Source organism: Notolabrus celidotus, chromosome 21 (genome assembly GCF_009762535.1).
Source record: "Notolabrus celidotus isolate fNotCel1 chromosome 21, fNotCel1.pri, whole genome shotgun sequence".
Lineage (NCBI taxonomy): Eukaryota > Metazoa > Chordata > Actinopteri > Labriformes > Labridae > Notolabrus > Notolabrus celidotus.
Genome location: NC_048292.1, coordinates 10,787,927 through 10,814,039, shown reverse-complemented (window position 1 = coordinate 10,814,039; position 26,113 = coordinate 10,787,927). Strand labels below are relative to the sequence as shown.

Sequence of the window (26,113 nt, the reverse complement as noted above, 5' to 3'; positions counted from 1 at the left end):
ATAACGTTTGTTGATATCACAAAAACAGATTATCTTGATGTTAATAAAACTTAGTGCCCAGGTTACCGAAATGAAATACCATTTCCAGACTTAACCTCAACACCTTGAAAGTCTCCTCTGAAGGTCAAATACCTCCAATACCACCAGAATCAAAATAAGGGCACTCAAGACCAAAGGCAACGGCTTTGAATTGGGCCTATAGGTCAGAGGTCAAGATTAAAGTCTATCAAGAAGTTTTCAAGAAATTGATCAATTTAGACCAACATTCATCTTGGATATTATATTTTCAAGCAGCTGTAAGAAAGTCAACAACAGCTCTACACAAGCCAAGTGCCTGTTCAGGTTTACACGACTGTGATGATGAGTGGTCCATTATCTGGCGTAAATTGACTCCTCGAGGGGCAGTAGCTCTTTGCACAAAAGAGTAGGCTACTGTGATTTGGCGCTATACAAATAAAGATTGATTGATTGATTGATTCTGCTGTAAAGATCTGCTTTTTTGAATTGGTGTGTATGTGGTTTCTGGTACTTCGGGAGTCAGCCTCAAGTGGATCCTCGATGAACTGCAGTTTTTAGCACTTCCACATTGGACTCATATTTTTAGACCGGAGGTTGCTGCTTGGTTTTTCCTTATCACAGCAGGTGATCTGTTTGAAGGCAATACTTGTTGATGAAATAGCGTTTTGCATGGCTCCAAAACTAAGAGTGTAGAATGGCAGCAGCAGCAACAAGCTGCACAAAACTTTTAATAAAGCAGTATTAGGGATGGGACATGGGAATATTATCTAATTTTGAAAGTACCGTTTTTCTCTGGTGCTTTGTTGTAATACGGTATTCCCGCCAGGCGGTGGCTATAGAGCGCCTTAAAGCTGTTTGCTAACTGCATTAAATAACCCAAAGAAGAAGAATGCAAACTTCATTAAATCGTGAAAGATGTCGAAAAACATTAGCGACAGTCACTGGAAATATGTGTGGAGTGTTGTGAGATTCAGAAACAGAGATAAACGTAGAGACTGGGTAGGCCGCCGTGTAACAGAAACACCGACATAAAGGCCGAGACGGACGTTGCCAGTATCCGTCGGCAGCAACTCGACCCACTCGATTTGGAGTAAGCAGTAGATTAATATTCAAAGTGAGGATGAAAGAGGATGGAGAAGACATTAGACAGTAAAAACAGAGAAGAGACCTGTGACTAGATTTTAAAATTCACAACCCATTAACCATCTAAAGCAAATGTTAGCATTCAGCCTATTTGTTACTTTACTGTTAGCTAGCTAAAACTAACTTTGCTTGAAGTGCTTGAATGCTAAAGTTATGCGTTATCTAACATAAGCCATTAGATCGTCAACATATTGTCATATTTTAAATTTTGTCTGTCCCAGATTTTCATTGTCCATGGTGCTTCTTATTAATGCTGAAAGGTGCTGAAATGATAAAAGCGTTTTAAACTACTGATGTTTATATGACTGACGGCCCTTGAACGCAGCAGCTCCACATTGATAGAGCATTAGAGCTTTCCACCCTGATTGAGACGTCAGCGATAACAGCCATCATGTTCACAATAAATACACCCAGCAACATATTGGAGAAAGCCCTTACTTTGTCTGATATGTAATATGTAGTGTTGAATGTGCATGATCATTCAGTCTCTAATGTTTCCTGGAAACATGCCTCTTATTTTCACCTCTCTTTTTCAGGATTTTGCAGACTTAAAGGCTTTTTTTTTCCTGCAGATTGCTCCCAGATTCAGGACAATCTGGCTGCAGCACTTTTAGGATTTAGCTTTAGGATATTTCCAGACGTTTGTTTATAGCATTAAGCCGTTAACAGAACATGTTCCGTTTCCCCCCCTCATCCTGCAGTCTGTTTTTATGCTATCACTAAGTTTTCTAAGCCTTTCAGCAGACGGCCTCCACACATTAAGCTATTAAAAGCCCCTCAGCGCTTTGATTTTTAGAAGTCATCTTTGCACCTAGCTTGTCTAATCTGTTTGTGTGTGCTCCTTTTAGCTCTGTTTAGTCATCATGTTTTACTTGCTATCATCACATGGGCACTTAGACTGATACCCAGCCAGGCACTGTAGGGAAAAAGAGATGGACCATTAAAGCCAACAGACACTGGTGAAAGATGAATGTGGCTGCAGAGTAATCTAAACTGACCTGAAGACATCCACATTACTCTCTATTTTTACTTCCTGGATGAAACACATATCATAGTCCAACTTGTGCAATCCTCCTTTCATCACTGACGCAGATCTTGTGTCCGTCTGGTTGTTAGATGAGATCTCCTGATGATTGCTAGCTTCCCAGAACAGAGCGGGTGTTGACACAACACTTGAGCAACTGTAGCAAGTCATGCTTTGAGTCAACGTTCATGGGTGACACTGAAATGGGTCACTTGTACAATATGTGTGTCCTGTTTCTTATTCATGGCCATGATGAATGGCTTGGGTATTTACACGCTAATATCTTCATTCCAAACTTTCAAAAGTTCTAGTCCAAAATCCCAAAACGGTCACTTAAAATTACTAAAACTTGCAGCAATTTCTTTTTAATCTCAGTTTATCTTGTACCTGTTAGGATAATAACTATTACCCCTTTTTGACCGAGGCAGTTTCAGGGCCGGTTCGGAGCCGGCGCTCAATTGAGAACTGGTTTTTCGTGTTACGACTGCGAGTGAAACGGTTCCAGCTCTTTGCTGGTCTACAACCGCGAACCGCTTATGTCAGGGACGGGGGGCGTGGTTGCCATGATCAAAAACACAAACCAAACATGTTTCTGCCATTGTCCTTCAGCGAAAAAAAGAAAAAGACTAATGGATTCCAAGGCAAAGCAGTTGTCGGCGGAGGAGACAAGCTGCAGTTGTCCACCATCGTTGTTGTTAGGGAAAGTTTGCGCTAGCACTGCTGGGAAAAGTTGTCATGTATATCTGACGTAATGACGTGCGTTTTCCACGGGCTTGAGTGGGTGGAAAAACAAACAGTTCTGTGTTGGTTCACGAGTTCAACCAGCTCCGAACCGTCGCAAGCACCAGCCCGGAAATACAACCCGGTTCGCGTTGGTGGAAAAGAGGTACATGAGACTTTGTTGTGCCATCTAGTGGTGGTGAAAGCACAAGAAACACAATAGTTTTTTAATACAGTTAAGCTAAAGAAACATAACACAGGACTTCCACCAGATCTGTCTCTGATCCGCTGCAGTCCGGCTCCTTGCTCTCTAGTCTGTCAACACTCACTGGTTGCGTTTTCAGAAGGAGCAGGACCGCTGGACAGCTGGAGTCATGTGACCGAGGTTTTCCTGTCGTAATCACTGAATTAACGATTTTCCTCCTTCTCTCTTTATCCATGTTGTCTTTATCGTCCTCTGAGAACAGAATCTACCGTTAAACGCGGAATATCGCGGAAATTGACATTATGTGAGTGAAACACTGTCATCATGAGGAGAAGGAACGTTTGTCTGGGGAAATGTTTCCAAGGACGGCTCATTCGTGGCACCACCTGTGCATCTCCTCACAAACACTCACCCCTGCCCCCTCCCAAAATAAACAACGTGTCGAAGCGGCCACCAAAAACACCGGCTAAGTCTGCAAAAAGAAACGACAAAACTCATTTCTTACCCCAAAACACAGAGCTGAACAGTTCCCAAATGACTTCTATGTGTCAGGTGACATGCTTTTTTGCAAATTATGCCAACATACTGTTGACTGGAAACGTAAACATACGTGTGATGACCACTTTTCGTCTAAAAGCCATGTGAGAATCAGAAAAACAATAAGTGCTATAAGCACTTTGTACTACTTATAGCACGTATTGGTACATGGTTATTAGTGGTGCAACGGATCATCGTTGATCCGTGATCCGGCACGGCACGGACGTGGTCCGCGGATCGGTTGATGAAAAAAGTTGCGCGTGTTCACGTGATGACCGCATGTTCAATCCACACTCACTCGTCAAGCGCAGCGGTAGTCATGGCAAGTGAAGGAGCAGAGGAACTTGAAAACCCTCCTGCATCTTATAAGTCACATGTATGGGAGCATTTTGGGTCTCCCTGTGAAATACAGTGAATGCTGAATGTGCTTGAGCCACGTTATGAAATTCCGTTGCGCACCCACTAGACCAGAGGCCGTCAATACGCGGCCCGCGGACCGCACCCGGCCGCCTCTTTGTGGCCCCTGAACTGTTATTCCTTCACTCTGTGTTTTGGTCGGGTCACTGTGTGTTTACTGGGACTTGTCTCCATGCCAACGATACGCAGACAGGCTGTTACTGGGTCACTTAGAGTCCACTGCTGTGAGTGCAATTTTTAACTTTCACTTTCGTTTATGGAGCAGTTCACATATTGGCACTTTGCCAGCTGTAGGACCCTAGAATCAAACGGTGTGTTCCAAGTTTGCAGCTCAAAGAAAATTGGACGGTGAAAATCAGCGATTGAAAGAAGAATAGAGTGAAATTTTAGAAGTTCCTCTGCTCCTTCACCTGCCATGCCATGAAATGCAGTGAATGAGGCAGGACGGCCCACAGATAGGGTGCTTTGCACATGCAGTACATTTTGAGTTGAATGTTGTTTTTATTTAATGGGCAAAAGTGTTTTACAAAATAAATGGAGGGACAAAGTTATATTTGTCTTGTCTTCCTTTTTTTTTTTTTTTGCTGATCCGAAAAATTATCCGATCCGTGACTCAAAACCGTGATCCGATCCGGACCGTGAGTTTTTTGATCCGTTGCACCCCTAATTGTTATGTTACGACATTATGTTTTGGCTTGAAATACTGGGCAAAATTGTGCAATGATGTGTTGCATGAATAGATTTAAGGATTTTTGTATTTAATTAATGGACATTTTATTCATTGAAAACAAAAAGCACACACTATATGGTGGTAAAATAAGTGTAAAGGATAAAAAGAAGAGCTGCAGTCTCAGGAGGTGTGATGAAAAAGTTAACAACGCCCCTACATAAAAAGCTTCTCTTCAGATCTGGATAGGAAATGCTTTTATCGTGATGTAGATTCTCTGCCCTGTTTAATGTAAATTTACAACATGTAACTAAATGTAAAACTTTTATGTGTCTATGTAGAAGTAATGCAAAGAATATATTTACAACCACTCTGTGCTACCGTCTGCTCTCTGGTTGTAAGGTTGAAATTACTGAAACATCAGGCTGAGATTTGCTGCCAAGATTAACAACAATAATGCCAGGATGATGAATAGGATTTGTTGTTTAATGCTCACTGCTGGCGCATACATCATCTCAGCAGTCTTGGCTGTAGCTCCAGTTGTGTTGCCAGCGTCGGAGGCTGGGCTTCCCCCTAGAGGGTCGCAGCAGTGAGGAGGTGTAAACAGCCCGGCCTCCCTCTGGCACTCACGGAGAACACTTCCTTCCCTCGAATCCCTTCGGACAGGTCTCTGCTGAGCTTGATGTAGTTTGCGTGTGATTCAGACAGAAATCCACACATTGCGTGGTGTAGTTTGGCTTCACTTTTGTACAGCAGGATCTTTATATATACCCAAAACATACATGTATTGCCATTTCTTATGAGGATATGAATTTCATGATTGGAAAAAAAGCCTCACTTTGCTCTGCAAGTCACAAATGGACATAAGTGGAAAAAACAAAGTGTTCTGTCATTCCCCCCCCGTGGGTGCTCTGTTTATCTCCTGTCAATAGAAACACAATGAGAAGCATCAGAAACAGCAGCTGTTAGCAGGATTTTCTCGCACACAAACAATCAGATGTCAGATGAGGCTGCGTTGCACTGCACACGTGGACTCAGTGTTTGTCTTTGTGTCAGAGATGCTGAGTTTCTCCCATTCAGTTTTGTCTCTGTGGACAAAGACTCTTTGGTTTGAGATGGAGAGAGAGGGAGGAGAAATGACCTGGTCTGTGGCAAATCTTTGAGGTGGAGGTCTAGAGACAGAGGACGCCTGTTTGATTGTGATGGGTGAATCTTAGGTCAGGGTTTTTGCATTTTTAAAGACTGCCTCGAGGTGTCCAAAATTCAAACTCCTGTAAGAACACGATCCTACAAATATCTGTGTATCAGTGTAATATAAGTCTGTTTACTTTCTGACATTTGGCAGCAGATGGAAGAGCTAACAAATGATTCCCCTGTGAGGACGAGAGGAATCATCGTCTTCTCAGTCCCCAGCCTGTAGTGTCATTCAAGCACAAGACTTAAGCCTGGAGCTTGTAAACGGAGAGCGGTGAGCTCAGAGCGAGATGTAAACAAAGAAATGAATCAGACACATGAAACCCACAGGAAAACACAGCCAAGCACAGGACCTTGTTGATCAAATCAAGGTGCTGCGGATAGCGTAATGATGAGAGAAAATTAACTCATTCTCCAGGCATCGCCTCGCTAGCAGTAGCCTCTTCCCTGTTACCTCAAGTGCACTGCTGTCTGTCTTTCTGTCAAGTTGTATCCCAGCTTTATAAACATGGTGGTCATTGTAACCTGCTGCACAGTTACTCTCTGTCCTGAAGCTGTAGGCCTGGAAAGTTACAAGTTTTCCATTTGAATATGCGTTAAGTGATGCGCACTGCAGCAAAGAAATGTAACTGAAACCAGCATAGTTCACTGCAAAGTTTGATGCATCTATTATGGAACTGGTGTAGGATAAAGCAGCATCTGGTGGCCCTGTCCCTTCACCCATCCTTTCCAAGCTTGAAGGTGGACCTGTACTGGCAGCCAAACTTTCTAAATGTGCGATATCCCGATAGATCCTGTGCAAGCGGCACCCTCCAGTCTCAAAATATGGAGCCCATGCTGAAGTGTTAAAACTGCAGTTCATTGAGCGTTCGCTTGAGGCTGGCTGCAGAAACACCGGAAACCACATAGACACCAATTCAAAATAGATTATCTTTGGAGCATTAATAAACATGTTTACAGCCTGCTTCAAAAATGGCTTGGGTCCACATTAGGGGTGTAATGAATCTTTTTATCGATTCGTATCATGATTGGTGTTTGCCGATACAATTAAAGGACGGTATTGGTCCATTTAGAACGATATGATCCAAAACGATTCAGTGACTTGAAATCAATTCAGTAACTTTTTAACCAAAAATTCAACCAGTGTGACTGTGAAATAAACACCTTGATACTGAACAGTCCTAGATTCCTGTTTCTTGTAAGGGAATCAGGTATAAATTAATTATTTTTATTAATTTTTGCTGTAATGTTTTTCGCCAGAGCCAGGTTTTGGCCTAGTCTCTGACTGAACATGCTGGCGAGGCCTGAGGCTTTGTTATTAAAAGTGCAAAAAACCCCACATCCATATAAAGTCTGCCGTGCTTAAATCCAATGCGTTATTTCCTAGTATCGATACAATCAATTGATTACCTTTCAAAACGATGTTAGATCAATATATGTCCTCTGGAAGGCCAACTTGCCGAGCACAGATCAATGTTGTCTGATCATAGGAATATAAATAAATACATCGATGTAGTAGGTGAATCATTACACCCCTAGTCTACATAGCTAATTTTTCTATTGGCACACACTGTACGGGGGGGAATTTTTTCATAACGCGACGGTTCAGAAGATATTAAGATTATGAGTTTTGCCCATTTAAGGACATGACTGACTTGACTGACAGGTGAGAACACTGTAGCTGTTGGCTAGGAGGCTCAAAGCCTGCCTCTTTACCTCACACTAGCTCAAAAGAAGTTAGGTTGAGTTCAGTATTTCCAATATGGCTCCCGCCGATGATGGATTCAAAACAGCTCTTCAGAAACAGATGGGTGACGTCACGGATACTACGTCCATTTTTTTATACAGTCTTTGATCCTGTGTTTGGATTGTCCTTCCTGAGGCTACCCTATAAACATGTCAGTGCAAAGTTGCGGCCTCAATCCAAAGACCATTCCTCCCATTTTATCCCCTTTATTCTTACACACCAACCCCTTTTAACGTCACACAAATCAAAAAAAGTTAGAACTTAATTTTGAATTTATTATTTAGCAAAATACAGAAGATTTGTATCCAAACACAATCTTAATTGATATAACGAGAAGTATCTATGTGCAGACTTTGAGAGGACACCAGAGGCCCTGTTCCATGTTGTTTCAGAGGTCCCTGCTTCATCTTTTGACCCTACTGTGTTTTGATTAGGATCCAGTTTCGCTTTCCAACACAGTTGTAGAAAAAAAAAACAGATAAATGACTCTTCTGGTTGGGACGACTTGTAAAATGCAAGCTGTGTAAGCAGAGGAAAAGTTCACACAGTGAACACTTTTTAGGGGTTTTATTTTGAAATGTTCCCATCCTCTGCAGGGACATGAAAGAACTTCTTATTTTTTGTATGCAACATGTTTGGAAACCCTGCAGACAAACAGCTGTAAAGACATTGCTGCATGCCCCTTGGGTTGCATACCAGCTTATATCCCTGTAGGTACAGCTGAGTACACACACATGGCATGCATACAGCATAACATCCACTCCATAAGAAGTCTTCTCAGTTTATGAAAAATGTAATAACAGATTGGTTCATAGCAATAGGAAAGAATCCTATCAGATCCTTCCTTCAGGATGCACAGTGTTGAAGTAGACAGAAAGAAGGAGGGGGAATGTCAACGATGACACAGCAAAAACAAACTACATTTTCAAGTAACATTAATCAGCAACATCACCACAGACATGAAGCTGTAGTAGTGGAGGTCCGGTTGACGTAAAGCTGTTTTATAAGCGTCCTGTTTGACTCGTCCAAGGCGTTCATGAAATGAAGTTATTCAGTAATGAGATTAGTAAGGAGAGAGTTGAGGCAGTCTCTGGGTTTCATCTCTGCTTCCAAAGAAACATTTGAGTTAACGATTAATTTTCAGAGGAAGGAATCTTGCCCCTCTTGAGACGATTCCAAAGGTCCATGAGGAGAGCTGTGTGAAGAGGGAGTAGGACATGTTGCGTGTACACTACATGTGCACTAATGATTGTGCCTGATACATTTAACATGACATGGCTTTTTAAAAACTCTTGTACTGTTTATATCCACCATCTATATTAATAGTGTTGCAAAGGGGTGGAAATTTTCCGTTAAATTTCTGGATAGTTTCTGGTAAACTTCCATGGGAAGTTAAGCTGGGGAATTTTGAAAATATTCCAAATTGGAAATTATGGGAATTTATGGGAATTAATGGAATGGTATCATATACAAGCATAAATATTTGTTTTGTTATAAGCAGACATCCATCCAAAATAATACAATTAAAACAGATTTATTTGTAAGTAGAACTTTATCAAGTGTTTAATATCTTAATGAACAATCAATTATTTAATTGAAGAACAAAAACATGAATGTTGAGTTAAATATTACTCATTTACAAAAATGCAATCCCAACAAAGTCCCATTCAACATGTTAAATAAAAAAGCATCTTCCCTCAAGCTTCTACAGCCTAGCCTCTGCAGGATTCTAGAAATCATGTGTGCATGTGATGGAGGAATGCACAGTGCATGTAGGGGTGGCGTGGTCTCAATAGCCCTGCAGTAAGCAGTGTGCTATGTGCATGTGATTGAGGAATAGCATAGATATTCAACTGTACCTGCATGGAATCTGGTTGTTTTAGTCAGGATTATGCTGACATATATTTTCCCCAACTTTATTTAAGTTCCCTATTAAGAGCCAACCTTCATTTTAGTCAATTCCTGGTGTATTCCCATGGAAAGTTTCCAACTTTAAAAATTCCTGGAATTTTGCAACCCTATATATTATACTGCTCTTATTTTGTATGGTATGTAGTGCATTTCTCTCCTTCTACTTATAAATATTTTTTTCTACACATTATATTATTAGTATTAGTATTAGTATTAGTGCTATTTGTATTATATTTATTATTATATTTATACATATTTTTTTCATTATTATTATTATATTTATTTCAATTTATTTTATGCCAATGTATTTTTCAGCCTCCAGGCCACGTGATAGTTTATAACCAACTGTTGTTTCACCACGCCCTGATGAAGACCCTGTGAGGGTCGAAACCAGTTGGCGTTTCCTTTTTTCTGTACACTACTTTTAATACATTATGACCTAACCTGTATGAATTGAAGGCTTTTTAACCCTTTCCTCGACTGGAGTTGGTGTGCCTGAAGACATCCCCCGTGGCTTCCCCCTTTTCTTCCGACTAATGATTGTGATTTGTTTGTTTGAAGACATTTACCAAATTACTTTTACCATCTATTAAGGTCAAATCATCTTATCAACAAGACTCAAGCTTTAACCTGAAGTTAACTTCCAGCTGCTTGTTGTCCCCTGTATGTTTTTGTTTACCACACTCAAATAGTTCTGCAGCAAACTTCTCACAAAAGCCTGTGTGCCACCTCTTTGCCACACAAGATTCAAGTTTCATTCACAAACACAACCCTTCCTGTAACTGAATCCACCCTCCTTAGCATTGTTTTTTTTTCTGCAGTGTTGGTTAATATTTTGTTCTGTGTGTCTCTTAGTGAGGGTTCAGTCTCTAGAGAGAGAGAAGTCTTACGTATTCGTTTGAAGAGTTCGTTTGAAGAGCGTTTGTGGATTTTGATTCGGAGGTTGTGATTGAATGTAGATGAAGATGAGGAGAGTTTGTGAGCTGGTTGGGCTGAGGAAGGTGGAGAAAAGGCAAGAATCTGAGCAAGGGAAGGTAAAACTGAGTACTCATGGTGGAAATCAAACTGTGAATAGTATATTTAATTGCATTAGTATAGAAAATATATATAGCTAATGTTTTTTTGGTTTGTTTGCATTTTTTTCACCAAAAAAACAACACTTCTAAACATTTAAAGGGTTAATTATCTGTTCTTGTGAGGTGCTTTGAATTTTATTTTGAAAGTCAATAACTACAAAACATTTGTGATTCAATATATACAAAAAATATATATTTTAGTGTTACATTTTGTGCATAAATGTTTGTCATATCAGCTTATGTGGTGCTTTGGATGCTTGATATGCTGATGCTACATTCAACATCTAAAGATCTTGGTAGAGGAAGTCCTGGTTCAGCAGGACAAGCCGCCTCTCATTCACTTATAAATGTCAATGGGGGAAACTTTCACACATCTCATCACATTCTCTGCTGCAGTACATCTGTGCCTGTTTGTTTTGCTTCCATCTCGCCCGGAGGAGTTTGTGTTGTTTCACCAGGACGGCCCAGACGGTCTCCCCTGGTGTTGTTCAGCTTGCCTGTTGTTCAGCTCCAGATCCCTTGTCCTGTCCTCGAACAGTGCTGCGTAACACAGGGTTGGAAAAAAAAGTCCCCCCTCATGTTAGGAGGGGGGCCAATGCTGGTATGGCTGAGATTTTCTGGTGTGTGTGTGTGTGTGTGTGTGTGGTGGTGTTTTAGTTAAATATGCAGATGAAACCCAGAGCCTGCCCTGCACCAGTCCAGTACTACGCCATCCCAACGCACAGCTAGAATAATCCCTTTTCATATTCCTCCTCTACCTTGGCTGCATCAGTATTATGTATTGAAAAGAAAAATGGAAGCTTTGTTATCTAACACTGATGTGTCCGCTTCAGACTCTCGCTCCATGATGAGAAACTGATAAGATAACACAAAGTAGTTTGAGGTCACAGCTCAGTGTTTTTCTTTCACAATTACAGCACAAAAACAAAGAGGTAAAGTAACACTCTGCATTTTCTTATTTTTGTTATTAGCACTTACAGTTAGTGTGAGGCAAAAGAGCACCATGCTTGAATCTGATTCGTATTAGTTGCTAAGCAACATTTTGAGCCTTCATCTGCATTGTAAACATGCATCTGTCCCGGACTATAAGGTCAAATACAAGTGTGAGTGTGCCGTGCAAGTCCTCCTCGTTAAAGGTGACATATCATGCAAAATTGACTTTTTAATGGTTCTTTACCTGAAATATGTGTCCCTGGCATGTCTACAAACCCCCCGAGAATGAAAAAAATCCATTCTGCCCCTGTTTTGATTTCTCCACCTTTCTGTAAATGTGCGTGAAACGAGCCGTTTCAGACTTCCGTGTTTTTGTTACGTAACAACAATATCCGGTCTGTCACGGAGTCAGAGCTCGGAGCTTGTTCAGCCCATAGACTGTATAAAATAATACTGAATCCCTCCCCCGTTTTTCATTACCTGCACAAATGTGTGCTAACAAGGAGCTTAGGAGGGAGGCATGCTAGTTGTAGGCTGTCTTAATAAACACAAAGGTCGGTTTGACTCCCCACGTCTGCAGATTTGAAGATCTACTGGATGATTTTTATTTATCATGGATAAGTGCTAGCGCTAGTTAGCATAGCTACATAGCTACATGTCGTAGCTGTAGCTGTGTACCAAGACACACGTCGACATACTGACAAATAAAACAACAAGAAACACTAAATCTGTGACCAATCCTTCAGAAAAGGTCCCGCTGCCTTTCTGGCAGAGGTCGGTTTTACTCCCCACGTCTGCAGATTTGAAGATCTAGTGGATGATTTTTATTTGTCATGGATAAGTGCTAGCGCTAGTTAGCATAGCCACATAGCTACATGTTCATAGCTGTAGCTGTAGCTGTAGCTGTGTACCAAGACACACGTCTACATACTGATAAATAAAACAACAAGAAACACTAAATCTATGACCAATCGTTCAGAAAGGTCCTGCTGCAGGCGCCTCTCTGTCAGGATCAGATTCTGGATCAGATTCAGAGGGTTGAAATAACGCAATCTCTGAGCAGCCGTGTATATTCAGCCAACATGTAAACATTAGATCAACGTGCTGGAGAGCCGAGGCACATCCACTTCCTGAGGGGGCGTGGTCAGAGAGAAAACAGAGTGTTCTGAAGAGGACTGAAGAAGAGGGGTTTTCAGGCATGCCAAAATCTGATTTCAAAGTGTTTTTTTGAGCATAAACTTTAAAGACATGTTTTGGGGACCTCTTTGACCAATATATATTGATGAAAAAAGCGTGATATGTCCCCTCAGGGAATATGGATTCTCTCCGTGTTCCACCTCCTCTCTGCTCTGCAACAAGAACTTTAAAAAAATAATTATTATTTTTATGAATTTTGTTTATGAGAACTTTTTTGACGTAATTTTACATTTGTGTTGAACACTTGTAATTATCAGTGTCATATAACAATTAAGACAATAAAATCCTTAAATAACATGAAAATAAAGATACATTAATAAATTCATTGATTTTTTTTTAATATAAAAAAATAAAAAAGCTTAATGATTAACAATAATTGTTATTATTATTATTATTATTATTATTATTATTATTATTATTAAAACAATAGGTATAACTAAATCAACCAGAATAACAACAATATTGCAAAAAGAAAACAAATGAATTATTACACATATATACTAGAGATGCACCGGAAATTCGGCCACCGAAAATTTTCGGCCAAAAAGTGCATTTTCAGTTTTTCGGCCGAAAGTCTTTTAGCCCCGAAACAACGCGGCCGAAACAGAATTTTGTGATGGCGCAAGCAAAAACCCCAGGCAGTACGCACTTGTCTGCATAAGAGCCAACATGTCTGCATTCTTTATTCCTTTAATTGCAGCACTAAAGCGTCTGTTGTCCAATAAGATGTATGTTCAATGAGATCCTTGATTTTAGTGAGGTCAGTTCACAGTCAGAGCCATAAATGCAATGAATGGTAGGGGAGACCGGGGACAGTTGTAACATTTTTGACATTTCTGTCTAGAACTTTGAGCTCCTTTTAACCCAGTGTGTTCAAACTGCTACACAAACTAGCTGCAACTAAACTGAGCATGTGCAGAGTGAATCAGGTGATTCCTAACTTGTTCCTGATTGGAGCAAGTGCAAGAGTTACAACTGACCCATGTTACAACTGTCCCTGGTCTCCCTACTAATAATTCACATAATTTATTTTGGTGTTTCGGTTTGCAGCCTTAGTTTCCCCTTTTTCAGTTTTGGCCAAGAATTTTCATTTCAGTGCATCCCTAATATATACAAACCTAACACACACACACACACATATCTATGAAAAATGAAAATCAATTGTGATAATTGTTTTTTACATGAGGAAATGGATTCCAACAAGGCAGGAAAAAATAAAAAGCAGCAAGAACTCATGACCAACAGAAAACCCTTACATTAGCTCTCTCTCTCTCATGTGTCCCTGCATTCATATTTAATTGCATTGCACACACACACGTTCAGCTGAGAGCAAGGTGTCTTGGGTTAGCTCCCATGTGTCCCAGTATTGAGTTAACACTCCTTATTCACACGTCATTAGCCTCCCAATCAGTCACCATCCATAATGTAAGGGAGTGCAGAGCGAGGTGGGAGAGATCAAGAAGAGGCGGAGTCTATACCTGAGGAAGAAGAAAAAAAACCTAGTGTGCACTCTGTAGTTGATAACACAGAAATGAACGGAGTATTGGATTATCTGCCTCAGTGTTTTCAATTTAGAATAAGAGTTGAAAGAAAATCCAACCCTGTGTTGTACATATTAGATTTTTTTTCTGCCCCCAGCAGCTCTCTGAATTTCATTGATTGAACACCACATAATGATTTTTCCAAAAGGACAGGCAGTGTTTGGAAAATAAGCTCTGGATGAGTCGCTGAGTCGTGTAGATCTATTCCTAGGTGGCTTCCTAATGTAGTAGCACAGGAGCAAAGTGTTGCTGCCTCCATTAGTTTGCCATGGAGCCTTTCTTACACAAGTTATGTGTCTCTCTGTCAGGTCAGGTTGTTATCAAGTCATGGTTTGTAGTGTTGGTGTGTTATTACACTGAAACTAAGTGCAGGGTAGTAAGCTGCAGGAACAGCTGACCAGTATTTGTTTGGAGGGTTGTTGTAAGCGACTGTGGATTAGCACATCAGCTCATTCACTGCCTGGCTGTAAATCCTGAAGTCTCCTTGTGGCAAGTTGAAATAGAGATTAATGTAATTTATTTCCCTTTGTTTCACATAGATGAGTCAAGTCAAGCTATATGGTCTGTTGTAAGCACAAAGAAGGAAAGCACCTAATAATAGTTATGGAGATTCTGTTGTGCCAGCCAATCACAAGGCATAAAACTCCACGAGTCATAAAGGCGAGACCATAATGAGTTACCTGTCTGTCCACATATTCGCCCTCATTTTGCAGAGCAATCAAAAAAAAAAAAAAAAAAGCACTGTGTCATTTTCCCTGGCTGTACTCGCTGTTCCGAGCCCTGAACTAACCTGTGATAATCTTGTCCCAAAACCATGTCATAAGCCCCTGTATTCCCTCCTCCTTCTGAGCTCCCAAAATGAGGCTCAATCCTTCGCTGCAGCCCTGAGCTCCTAAAGCCCCTCATCTAACCTGCATCTGATAAACCTGAAGTGACCATTAGCCTTATTATAGCTGGTTATAGGATTCAGGCTTATTAGCACCATTAGCTGCCCTCCTTATTGATGTACAGCAGTGGTGTCAGATACAGTGTCTTCATTGCTATGGTGTAGACACTATCTTTCTAAGACGCATCAATTGATTCTTAACCCTCCTGTTACCCTCAAATTTAATATCCTTTATCCTTGGGGTCAATTTGAACCCCAGCAATTTCAAACCTCCAGAAACTGATTGTTACCCAGGTTTATGTGTCAGGTACTTTTTGTTTCTTTGTTGACTACCTAAATAGCCCTTTTAAATAAAATATATTTTAAGCATAAACACAATTTAAAGTATTTAGAAGGACTTTATTTGTAGAACATCAAACTGCTGCAAGTTAATCATGCTCTCGTCGGCCCTGCCTTGTTTCTATGTTATCAAAACGTATGACACAGGATACATCATCGAATGTCTTTAGACACATGGTGGCTGGAAATATTATATCTCAATCTGAAGGTTGGTGGTTCAATCCCAGCTCCTGCAGTCACATGTGGAAGTATCCTTGGTTATAGTGACCTCAATGTTATCCAAAACAACCAAAACAAATGTGTGTAAAATGTTGATATTTCTTATGTTATATACAGCTAAAACAGCCTGGGGTCAAATTGTCCCCAAGGAACACAGATGCTTTTCTTTTTTTTTTTTTTTTACAGGAAATTGTAACATATCAACATTTTAATGTTATGTTTTCCCAGTTGTCCCCATTCAATTAGGAAAAGTCATGAAATATGAAGCAAAAAAAATGATGTTAGTCATTAATTTAGAGATGTTAAACATCGAATGGGGTCCAATTGACCCCAAGGATAATAGGAGGGTTAAAAACATTCTTACTTGAATTATATGACATCTATGGAGTAACATGATGCTAAATATCTCTGCAAATTTTAGATTTAAGTTTTTTTTCCACACCAGTTCTCATGGTCCCCAAAGGTTTAATGCTCATGTTTGCATTATGTCTGATACTAATGGGTACTGACAGAGCCTTCTGCTTGTATTCTGTAATAATTTTATCCATAATTCTCGAAGCCTATGAACCAAACGTTGCAGTACCAAATGAAATTGTCAAGACATACTTCCTCACCCTGACACAAGGACACACAACTACAACAGAAGAGCTGGGGCGGGGACTGAATGGGAACTGAATGTCAGTGGGACGGTAACAAAGGAAAGGTGGAAGTCTTTGCCAGACTTTTTTTCTGAGGCGCCCTCAAGTGAATGCATTGTTCAAAAGTCACCCCAACGTAAAGGACAAGTAGGACTGTGTTGGGGAAGACTGTTAAATTGTCTAAAACGTATGAATCTATCCTGAAAGGTTGTTGTCTAGGTGGCAGCAAATGTTGTTCCAAAACCTATGTTGTTGAGCATCAATGGGGCCTCCCCAGATATGAAAACTACCCATACCATGGACCACTATGTATCCCCATACCATCAAGGATGTTGGCTTTTGAGCTGATAACAGGCTGGGTGGTCCCTCTGCTCTATAGAGTGGATAATGCAGGGTCCATGGTTCCCAAAAAGAATGTCAAATTTGGATTCATCAGACCAAAGGACAGTTTTCAACTTTGCTTCAGTCCATCTTAAATGGCATAAATGTTGAATGCAGCAATGAACTGTGTACCCAGTCAATGGTTTTTCGAAGTGACTTTGAGCCCATGCAGTGATTTCCACTACAGAGTCATGTCTGTTTTTAATGCTGGGCCTCAGCCTCTCTGCAATTTCCTTTTTATACCCTGTCAGGTTACTAACCTGTTGCTCCTTAGAGGTTGGGTCGGTAGTCAGATTTAGATACACTTTTTGTCATACTGGTTAAAATAATCTTTAAGTCCCGATGGCAATCAATACATAATGTGAGTGGAAAAAAAGCCGCTATCTACAGCCAGAGTAAACCTGGGAAAACACCAACCAATCTCTGCCTTTAGGGTCCAATTTATGGAACCAATCAAATCCTGTGCTGCCATTCTGCCCGCCTCCTGTGCGTACATTTCCCCGGTGTGGACTCCCCGTCCCCTGCCTATACTGACTGCCCCTCTCGCTTGACCTCGGGCCTGTCCCCTCTGACCCGATGAGGTGCTTTGCTCAGGACTGTAGTCCAGATCAGAGTCTAAAAAGCTCTCACCACGGGGGCTCTGACAAGCAAAAAAATTAATGACATTTTGTAAGTCCTACAGAAAATAGCTTTTCTCCTGATATTGTGTCACTGGGTCAACTGGATAATGCTAGCATGAAAGTTGTGAGTGCTAACAATAGCCCTGTTTGTTTGTGTTTTTGACTTTCACTATGATAATGTTTTGGTGTTTTCTAACCGCTGAGTGAGACATGAGTTGACGTAGTGCAAAACACAAACGATGTGATGTGGACCGGTTTTGAATCAGTCACCATCATATGGTCGCAAATCAGCAGCGCTCGTGCATGTGAGCGGGGGCGTCGTTTTGGAGGAGCCCCGAGGGGAGGGGTTAGACGGAGTCCTGAGGAAATGCTACATTCAAATTCATGCTAGTTTTCCATGACTACCAACCCTAGCTTTAAGAGGTTAAAATTTGTGGGTTCAAGTCAAATAGTGAAACCACCACTGGATAGATTGCTATGAAATGTGGTGCACACATTCATGCTCCCCACAGGATGATTCATCAGATATGGGATTTCCTTTATGTTTAGCACGTGTCCGGTCAAAAGCCCTTAATTTTACAATCCTCTTGACTAAACCTGACTTTAATTTCTAACCAAATAACCTGGACAGCTGATTACATTTTCTTTAGGCCAAGCTGTGTTTGTTGTTAGCTTATAAATATTAGCATTCTTGTGATCTCTTGACAAGTAGACGAGTAGATGCCAGCATGTTTAACGGAGTGGGTATAGGCTACATGAAAAACATCTGCTTCACTTGCATGTTAGCATTCTGTATGTCAACAGGCTAACATAAACATTGCTTCAGTGTCCAGTGTGTTGTAGTACAGCCTTATAGAGTTGTTAGCATTGCTGCAGTCTCTTCTTAATTTTAAAGTTCACCACTCTCTCCTCTATATTCTGGCTTAATCAATAGGTGTTTTTTTGTCATATTTTTCATTAAGAAGGACTTCTGGAGCTTTTGGAGAGGTTAGAATAACAAAGTGTTCTTTTGTGCTCCAATTTAGGATACCTTGTAATAATTCCTCAGGGTACTACCCTAGATTTTGAGCATTTCATGACGTGTTCTGTAGTTACTGTCATGTTTCAATACCCAGTCGTTATACCGCACATCTAAAACCCTCTTGGGTCACCTGGGGCTAAGTTCAGCTTCACTTTTGATACATGCAACTCAGGGACCCCAATCTGTGGAACAATCAACAATTAAAACATGAATACAGAGGTAGGAGAGAGGGAGAGAGGGAGGGAAAAAATAAAAAGAAAGGGAAACAATTCATCGCATTGTGTTTGCCGGCACATGGTCGGACCAGTTTGGGCTGGATTGCTGGGACGCAGGGGCTAAAAGGAGGCAGAGAGAGAGAGAAGTGGTGGCCTATGAAATGATCAGACCTTGAAAGATCTGGTCCCTTTTTTAATACAGAAGACCTTGAGTCAGATACGCACTGTGCTTGCAGCTTCGGCTCACATACTCATGCAGCAATGTTGAAGAAGAAAAAGGATGGGGAGAGCAGTGTTCCCTGTGTGAAAAAGGTAAGGAGAAAGGAGACGATGGATGGAATCTGAAGAGAACATCAAGCTCTTGAGGGACTGAAAAACTCAGCGTAGTATTGGAAGCAGTTTGGAAACAGTTCTATGGTAGCTCTACTGTTTACTTGTAGACCTTTTTAAAAGATGCTGGCGATCGTAGCCATCGGGAAAGACACGAGTGCCCTGAACTTAGAGGAAGAGTATGATACGACGGGAGTTTGACTAGTGATGATTTCATGTGTTTATGCAAAAACCTTGCAGCGATGACTCAAATGTTCTTTGTGACCAAACAGCAGCTTCCTCGTGTGTGTCACTCACTCAATGCCTCACATGTTGTATGAATGAATGAAGACACCCACACACACACTCACACAGACTCAGCTTTCTGGTATCTGACGTGCATGCACTCAAAGAGGATGGCTTTGACTGTCAGAAGTTTTATTTTGTGATTTCTCTCAGATAGAAATCTCAAAATATTTGCTACTCAAGGACATTTTTTTTTTAAAACAAGGACACTGATAAAGGGAGGATAAATGAGGAATGACAGCTGACTGTGACATTAACAAAACATCATGCTTTCTCAATGCATATTTGAATTTCTCTGATATGTGGGTGTTATCCCATCCCGTCTCTGTTGCTTCACTTGCATGTAAAGTTCTTGTTGCGTGGTTTTATGATTGGAATAAGTTAGCTATTCAAAATCAGTAATATACGGAACATGATACGTTGAGCCATCATTCAATTCTGGAATAAATTCATAAAGTCAGTCTCTGGCCGAGCTCCAATAAAAGCCCACACCTACCAGCTCTTAAGAAGAAGCAGGACAGACTGTACCTTGTGTCAGATGTTTGGCCTTGTTGCTGGATGATAATTGCGTCATCGCCTCCATTATCTTTGGGAGTCAGAACACGACCTCAAAAGTGGTCACCTTCCTCTGTGAAGGCTGCACTTTAGGTTACATCTGTTCCTTTCATTATCAGCCTTTTTATCCTTGTTTTGTGTTCTTTCTTGGCTCTAAAATATTTGTGTGCTAAGTAGAAAAGTGTCACTTAGGTAACAAGATATTCATGTATTTTGACACAAGCCTGCCATTCATTTTTCAAAGAGTGCCTTTTCTGCCTGCCTGGAAAAATGAAGTATAAGTTGTCAACTGTTCATGTGATCTTCAGTAAGTGACACCAGAATCGAGTCCTGATCTCCACTCTTCTCTCCCAACAGATCCAGTTCGCGGACCAAAAGCAGGAGTTCAACAAGCGTCCCTCCAAGATCGGCCGTCGCTCTCTGTCCCGCTCCATCTCCCAGTCCTCCACAGACAGCTACAGCTCAGGTAAACATATAATAAACACTACTTGTCTGATGTGCTGTGGGCTGTTACACCCTTACATGGGGCTATCACATATAAATCTGTAACAGCAGAGACGTTCTCTGATGGTTTTGGGTGTCATGTCATCTGCAGGTGTTGGTCTGTTGTGTTTTATTAAGTCCAAAGTCAACACAGCCGTCCCCCAGGAGATTTTAGAGAACTTCATGTTTCCATCTGCTGAGAAGGTTAACAGAGATAGTGGCTGTTTTTGAAACCGCCTACTATACTAGCAGTACGTACTGATTTAGCCAAAAGTCAGAATGTAGTATGTGAACAAGAGCAAAATCTGCCTAAACTACCCGGATTGCTACTGATTCGTGAAAATGTCTCAGTCTGCAGCGGACCAATCTCCTTTGAGTGCTGTTTCCCACAATGCACAGGGCTTACATTCTGCTTCACAGCGCCAAAACAACTACCAAATGGTTCACTTACCATGATATCACTGTGCTTGATTGGCCTGCTATCTCACCTGATCTGAACCCATAGAGAATCTTACCCCTTTTGGACCGAAGCAGTTTCAGGGCCGGTTCAGAGCCGGCGCTCAATTGAGAACCAGTTTTTCGTGTTTCGACGAACTAGCACAAAACTAATGGATTCCAAGGCAAAGCAGTGGTCGGCCGAGGAGAGAAGCTGCTGTTTTCCGCCATCGTTGTTGTTGTGAGGGAAAGTTAGCGCTAGCGCTGCTGGGAAAAGCGGTCATGCAAATCTGACGTCGTGACATGCCTCTTCCATGGGCTCGAGCGGGTGGAAAAACAAACGGGTGCCCTGTTGGTTCACAAGTTCAACCAGCTCCAAACCAGAGCGAGCACCAGCCCGGAAATACAGCCCAGTTTGCGTTGGTCGAAAAGAGGTATCTGTGGAGGGCTGTGAGAATGATGAGAAACACCTCACCAAAATAATACAGAGTAGCTGCATATTGATGCAGCAGTTCATGGGAAAGGAGCCCCAACCAAGAACTGAATGTGCATACGTTTACCTACCTGTCAGAAGATGGACATTTCTTTCTTATTTGATAGGACAGATGGAGAGAGACAGGAAATGTGGGGGAGTAGAGAGTGGGGGAAGACAGGCAGCAAATGGAAGAGGTCGGGAGTCGAGCCTGCCACCGCTGCGATGAGGACTGTGGCCTCTGTATATGGGGCATCCGCTTAGACCGCAAGGCCAACAGCGCCCTGTCATGCTCTAATTCTGACAACACCAACAACATGCAAAGCTTCTCACCTGGAATCAAACATTGCTGACTCTGTCTGTTTCTCTGGCTTTCATTCTCACACCCTGACTCTGGTGGTTTATGTGAAACTTTGGGCTCTGTGTTTGAGGATTAGCTGCTGCTGGTGAACAGAAGACGGAGGGGGAGGGAGGGAGACAGACAGGTGGGGAAGTATTGGGTAGTGTTGAAATCAAACTGATTCACCTGTTCTTAAACACAGGAGACCAGTGTCCACTTTGACCAACACGATAGACAGTGATTGAGGGAAATTCCGCTTTTTGTCTTGTCATGCTTGAACTCAAGAAATTAAAAAGTGGGAAGCAGAATCCTCTATCTCATTGAAGTGAACTAGATTTATGACTTTGGTTGTACTCTTGATGGTAATATGTAAAGGGACAACATGGATCGTGCAACTTTTCTTTCATGTCATCATAGCTCAAAGTCACACCCAGACCCAAGCACTCCGTCGATTCATCCGTGTTTGTGGAGCAGAAAAGCTTCAAATCCTGGAGCTTGAGAGGCTTGAACTTTTAAATGTCAAGCATTTTATGATAGAAAGAAAAAAAAAACAGTAGATAAAATGATGATAATTATTGTAAATTATCAGGTCCACCCATCAGGGACAAATTAGGAATCTGCATCATTGTGTTCTGTCTCCCATTGAAAGAAAAATGTGACTACAAATGTGGTACGCTTTGTTTTGAAGTCAGAACACTTGAGCTTGTGCCATTTGTTCTTTCCAGCTGTTTGCACTAATCCCCCCCTCCGATATTTAAATCTGATCAGCTGACCAGACAGTGCAGAACATGTCCTCTTTTTATTGAAGGAGAGGATTGCTAGTGAAGGGCTTCTGATATGGTGACATGGCAGTTTTTGAACCAGCAGCTTTTCTTGCTCTGGGATTAAATCTCATTTTATTTTGATGTTGAGTACAGTCTAGACCTGCTCTTGTTGTTAACATCTTGAGATAATATTTGTTGTGAAATGGTGCGATATACATGACTGGTTTGATTCAATGCTTATGACATACATTGACTTTTAAATGCAGTACTTGGTGCTGGTTTGCAGCTATAAGATTAAAAAACACCCTTCATTCCAGTCCCATTCTAACGTGAGAATTAAATTTGTCCAGCTCTCCTATAACAGGACCTCTCCTTCTCTTTTCTTTACTCTTCTCTGTTCACTTTTCTTTGCTTATTTTTTTCACCTTCCCCCTGCAACCAGATAGCAGCTCATTATATCACTCTACTTCCCAAGAACCTTGCTCTCCAGCCTGAGGCTGTCAGATCATGACTGAAATAATGATCTGTAGTTTCTTCTTCTTGTTATGGATGATGATGATGAGATAAGCACTTGGTCAGTTGGTTTATTTCACTCAGTGGTTTGTGAAGCTTGTTTTTTTTTTAACCATAATGTTCACATCCTCATTATCAGGAGCTGTAAATAGAGTTGGATTTGTCAGTGCCAACAAATTTCAGAATATTTTCAGTAACTTATGTAGATCTATTGACTCCACTTTGAACTCTCTGTTTTATGCACTTTACTCTCTCCTGGTTCCTTGTCCCCTCTTATAATTCCCTCAACTGATTGCCTCTTATTTCACTGAGTGTTCCCACAGTGCAGAGGACACTCTCAACTCACCAGTAATAGGTTTCCCAAGAACACTTAGGCACAGCTTCTCGCAATAGTTCCTCTTAATGAGTTGATCCGAGTCTCTATAAAAGCAATAGAGTCAAAGCTTTTATTAGATAAAGAAGACATTTAACAAATTCAGATTTTTAATGAATAAACTACATTTTCAATAAATAATACAACTGTTTATGTAATGACAAACTTTTGTGTAGGTCAAATTGTAATAATTGTAACTATTGGCTCGTTTCCACCAAGGGGTCTGGTATAGACCAGTACAGTTTGGTATGGGTCGGATCGGTAACGCCTGATCCTGTTTGCGTGCAACCGTGCCCTACTTGGTGGGTGGCGTGTAAGTCGAATGCCAATAGCCGCCGCGTCAGCTACGTAATAGCGTGACGTCATCATGGCAGCGCAACACAGTGTACCCCGCTAATAAATGCAACGAAGAAGAAAAACGCGAGGACAGTCTGCACCTCCGCGGTCGACCATGGAACGTTGTTTCTTGACGCCATTTTCCAAACAAAAAAAGTTATCTTCCCGAAGTCCACTGGAGATTTAAACATGGCAGGGTTATGTGTTGTTCTTCATTACCGCTGTCGCACGGGAAGTGACGATTCTTTTGACCAATCAACAACTCCAGTGTTTCTAGCTCCACCTTCTGGAGTTGGATCGGTATGTCTTGCACCCCAACAGAAGGGTACCAAAAAGTGGGACGGTACGGCTCGATAATTTGGGGACCTGTCCCGGTTTTAGTCGATGGAAACGCCACAAAATGCGTGCTGTACCGAGACGAACCGAATTGAACCACATGGTGGAAACGGGGCTTAAGGTAATTGTTAGGGATGCACTGATCCTACTTTTTAGGTCCCGATATCAATACCTGGGCTTTGGTATCTGCCGATACCGATACTAGCCGATCCGATCCTGGTATTGATTTAACAATCTCTATTCCTTAATGTGAGGGTAGAGTCATGTTTTGGCAACTTCAGGTTTTTCTGACTTGATGGAGAACTGTACCTGGGTTCCAAGTGCTAAACCATCCCTGGAATCCCTTGATTTAAAGGATCTGGAACAATTAAATCCAATAACCTGTCCGTTTTTTCACACTTTGAATCCATTAATAGAAGGTTTCCTCCTTCTTTGCAGTATGCTGCAGCTCATGTAAACTTCTTCCTTTGGGCTCCCATTATATTTTAAGCGCGAATGCCATCCGTCGAAACATTACCGCTGCACATATTGCAAGTTTCCGGCGGAGTTGCGTGCACCTAAACTGCAGAGTCTCTGTAGTTATCGTCCATCATGCTCCACCGGGCAAAAATGCACAAACCGGCCGGTGCTGATAACGTAGGAGACTCACATGGCTGTTGTAAACACGGAAAAGCATAGATCTGAGATGAATAGATCAATAGAGCCATATGGATCGGCACTATATATCGGCCCTATGTCACCGGTATCGGATCTAGCTTTTTGAGTCCAATCTAGCCGATATCCGATACCAGGATCTGATCGGTGCATTCCTAGTAATTGTATTACAGATTTTGCATGTAGGGTAAATCAGGTGTGAGGTAAAGATATTACATAGTGTATTCATACCAAAAGCATAGAAAAAAACAGCATTCAAACTCACACAAAAATGTTCTCGTCCAATGGTGGCCAAGGAATGTTGTCATATTTGATTCATTACATTTCTCACTGATGGAACTACCTCCCAGTGTCCCATTTCAGCTGAAGAGTGTCCGTCAAATTGTTTCTGCTAGGTCTCAGTTTCACTGTAAGTAAGTCATAAGTCACACGGAATCGGCACTTGAGCTTACTGTTGGAGGTGATTTTTAAAAGGCAGAAGTTTAAATGAATAATACAAGAAGGAGAATACCTTTTGGTATTTTTTCATAATTTTTACCACACGATACAAAACAGGAGAGCTATGGCTTTTTACCATTTGATTAGTATTTTTGAAATCTATCAACTGTTCAATGTTTCTTAGTTATAAGACTAAATATTAGGCTTCAGCTGTGTGAAATGTTAACTGTGCTTTAAAGCTGTCTATATTTTTTAGACAATACTCAAAGTGTTTTGGTTCTGATTTGAGATTATTAAAAAAAGCCCTATATTTCCTTTACCAGAATACTTCCTTGGCTTTAGCCCAGAACCCTCAAAGTATCAGTGCTTCCACTCTCATGACCCCAAGGATCTCCTTCACTCACATTCCCCCTCCCTCCCTTTCCTCCTGTCTGTACGGATGATAGGTTTCAGAAGAAGTGGCGCACGGATTACTACCTTTTTTCTTTTTTTTTTTGTTCCTCTCCCTTCCTGGCACAGTACAGCGTGTTCTTTAACTTCAGTATTGTAACAGCGCTGGCAAGATACCCAATCCCATCTGGTCCTGGTCCACGGTCATTCTGATAGTGGTAGGAGTGAGATTGGCACCGTGCACCTGCTCAGGAGGAAGGTAGAAGGCAGCCCCTGTGTAGTGAGTCAGCCTGAAACAGAGGAAACACGCAGTGCTAGTGCCAGACATGGAGGCATTTCCTTAATAAGTATGCTGCTTTAAACTGTAAGCAGGACTGTTTTTATCACACAGTGGTGTAATCATACCTCTATGTGAGGTATCTTTTTTGTACTGGTTAAAACAAACCTGGTCTTTGTTTACCATCTGGCATTTTTTCTATTGGTGAAGAGGCTGGAGTGGATCTGTTGGTGTGAAAGGTTTTTGTCAACAGCTTGATAATCAATTAACAATGATGCAGTGTAGAATTAAAATTTTAGGGTTGGCAAAATGTGTACTTTTCTTCACATTAAAGAAACCAGGGTAAATGGTGTTTTGTTCTGCATTATCAAACCTTTAAACCATGGCTAAGGAAAGGCAACACTTTTGTATTCATAGCACTTTGAACAACCAGCAATTGAAAGTGTCTTTTTTAAATGCCTTACTTATACAAGTATGTATTAT

At 41.2% G+C, this 26,113-nt stretch overlaps 1 protein-coding gene across 1 annotated transcript in view; it reads left to right on the top strand.

Annotated features, from left to right (window-relative positions):
* ahcyl2b (adenosylhomocysteinase like 2b) overlaps positions 1-26,113 on the top strand; it is a 77,823-nt gene that overhangs the window by 28,061 nt on the left and 23,649 nt on the right. Inside the window, exon 2 of the mRNA XM_034673305.1 lies at positions 20,177-20,285. Coding sequence (XP_034529196.1) covers positions 20,177-20,285 — 109 coding nt within the window. The remainder of the gene's footprint in view (positions 1-20,176; positions 20,286-26,113) is intronic.